The following is a 911-nucleotide window of genomic DNA, read 5'->3' on the forward strand; positions in this document are numbered from 1 at the left end:
TTAGATGGCTCTGATAAGAGCCATTGACATGTGCCAGCGGAATGGTCAGGCACATCGTTCACTTCTTAGCCGGGGCCTTTTTGGCGGCAGGCTTTTTGGCAGCCGTCTTTTTGGGCTTCGGTGCCTTGGGCTTCTTCGCCGGCGACTTGGCCTTCTTTGCTTTGGTTGGCTTGGCCTTGGGCTTCTGGGCCTTGGCGGGAGACTTGGCGGTCTTCTTTTTGTCCGCCGACTTTTTGGCAGCAGTCTTCTTTGGTGTCTTTTTCGCGGCCACCGGCTTCTTAGGCGACTTTGCGGCGGGCTTGGCCGGCTTGGCAGCAGCGGAAGACAGCTTGAACGATCCGCTGGCACCCTTGCCTTTAGTCTGCACCAGGGCGCCGCTGGTGACGCCAGTCTTGAGAGCCTTTTTGATGAACGGCGCCAGCTTTTCAACGTCGACCTTGTAGTTCGCTGCAATGTACTTCTTGATGGCGATCAGCGACGAGCCTCCTCGCTCCTTCAGACCTTTGATGGCTCCCTGGACCATCTCGTTGGTGGGCGGGTGCGTCGGCTTGGTGCGAGGCACCTTTGCCTTGGCCGCCTTGGCGGCGCCAGCAGCAGGGGCGGTGGCAGCGGTAGACTCGGTCATCTTTTTCTGGCGTCAGGTATCGTCATTTTTGCGCTTACTGGAAAGCCAGAGAGCTGCCATAGACGATTCAGTCCGGACAAACACGACTGACGCAACAGTTTACTGATAACCGGCAGCCTGATCTCGACAATGGTGACATTTGTTTGCGCCCTAATGCTTCCAGGGACTCGTTGCGGTGAGCAGTCACGCACGCTGTGGTGGCGCCAACACTTTTCTTCCCTTTGGCAGCCGTCGATTTGGAGTAGACCACTACGTCGAGCGCAGTCAGGTTGTTTTTCAAGTTACT

The 911-nt window shown here is 56.9% G+C and overlaps 1 protein-coding gene across 1 annotated transcript; it reads right to left on the bottom strand.

Moving 5' to 3' along the window:
• On the bottom strand, positions 1-649 carry LOC122376854 (late histone H1-like). The gene has a single exon (XM_043356824.1). It carries the CDS (start codon positions 623-625, stop codon positions 59-61), a length of 567 nt encoding a protein of 188 aa, XP_043212759.1. The 5' UTR covers positions 626-649; the 3' UTR covers positions 1-58.
• Positions 650-911: the final 262 nt, after the last annotated feature.

This window comes from Amphibalanus amphitrite, unplaced genomic scaffold, assembly GCF_019059575.1.
Source record: "Amphibalanus amphitrite isolate SeventyFive unplaced genomic scaffold, NRLGWU_Aamphi_draft 002350F_arrow, whole genome shotgun sequence".
Classification (NCBI taxonomy): Eukaryota; Metazoa; Arthropoda; class Thecostraca; order Balanomorpha; family Balanidae; genus Amphibalanus; species Amphibalanus amphitrite.

Excerpts from the sequence above, each read along its gene's own strand:
- LOC122376854 (XM_043356824.1), bottom strand. The coding sequence starts at position 625 with ATGACCGAGTCTACCGCTGCCACCGCCCCTGCTGCTGGCGCCGCCAAG.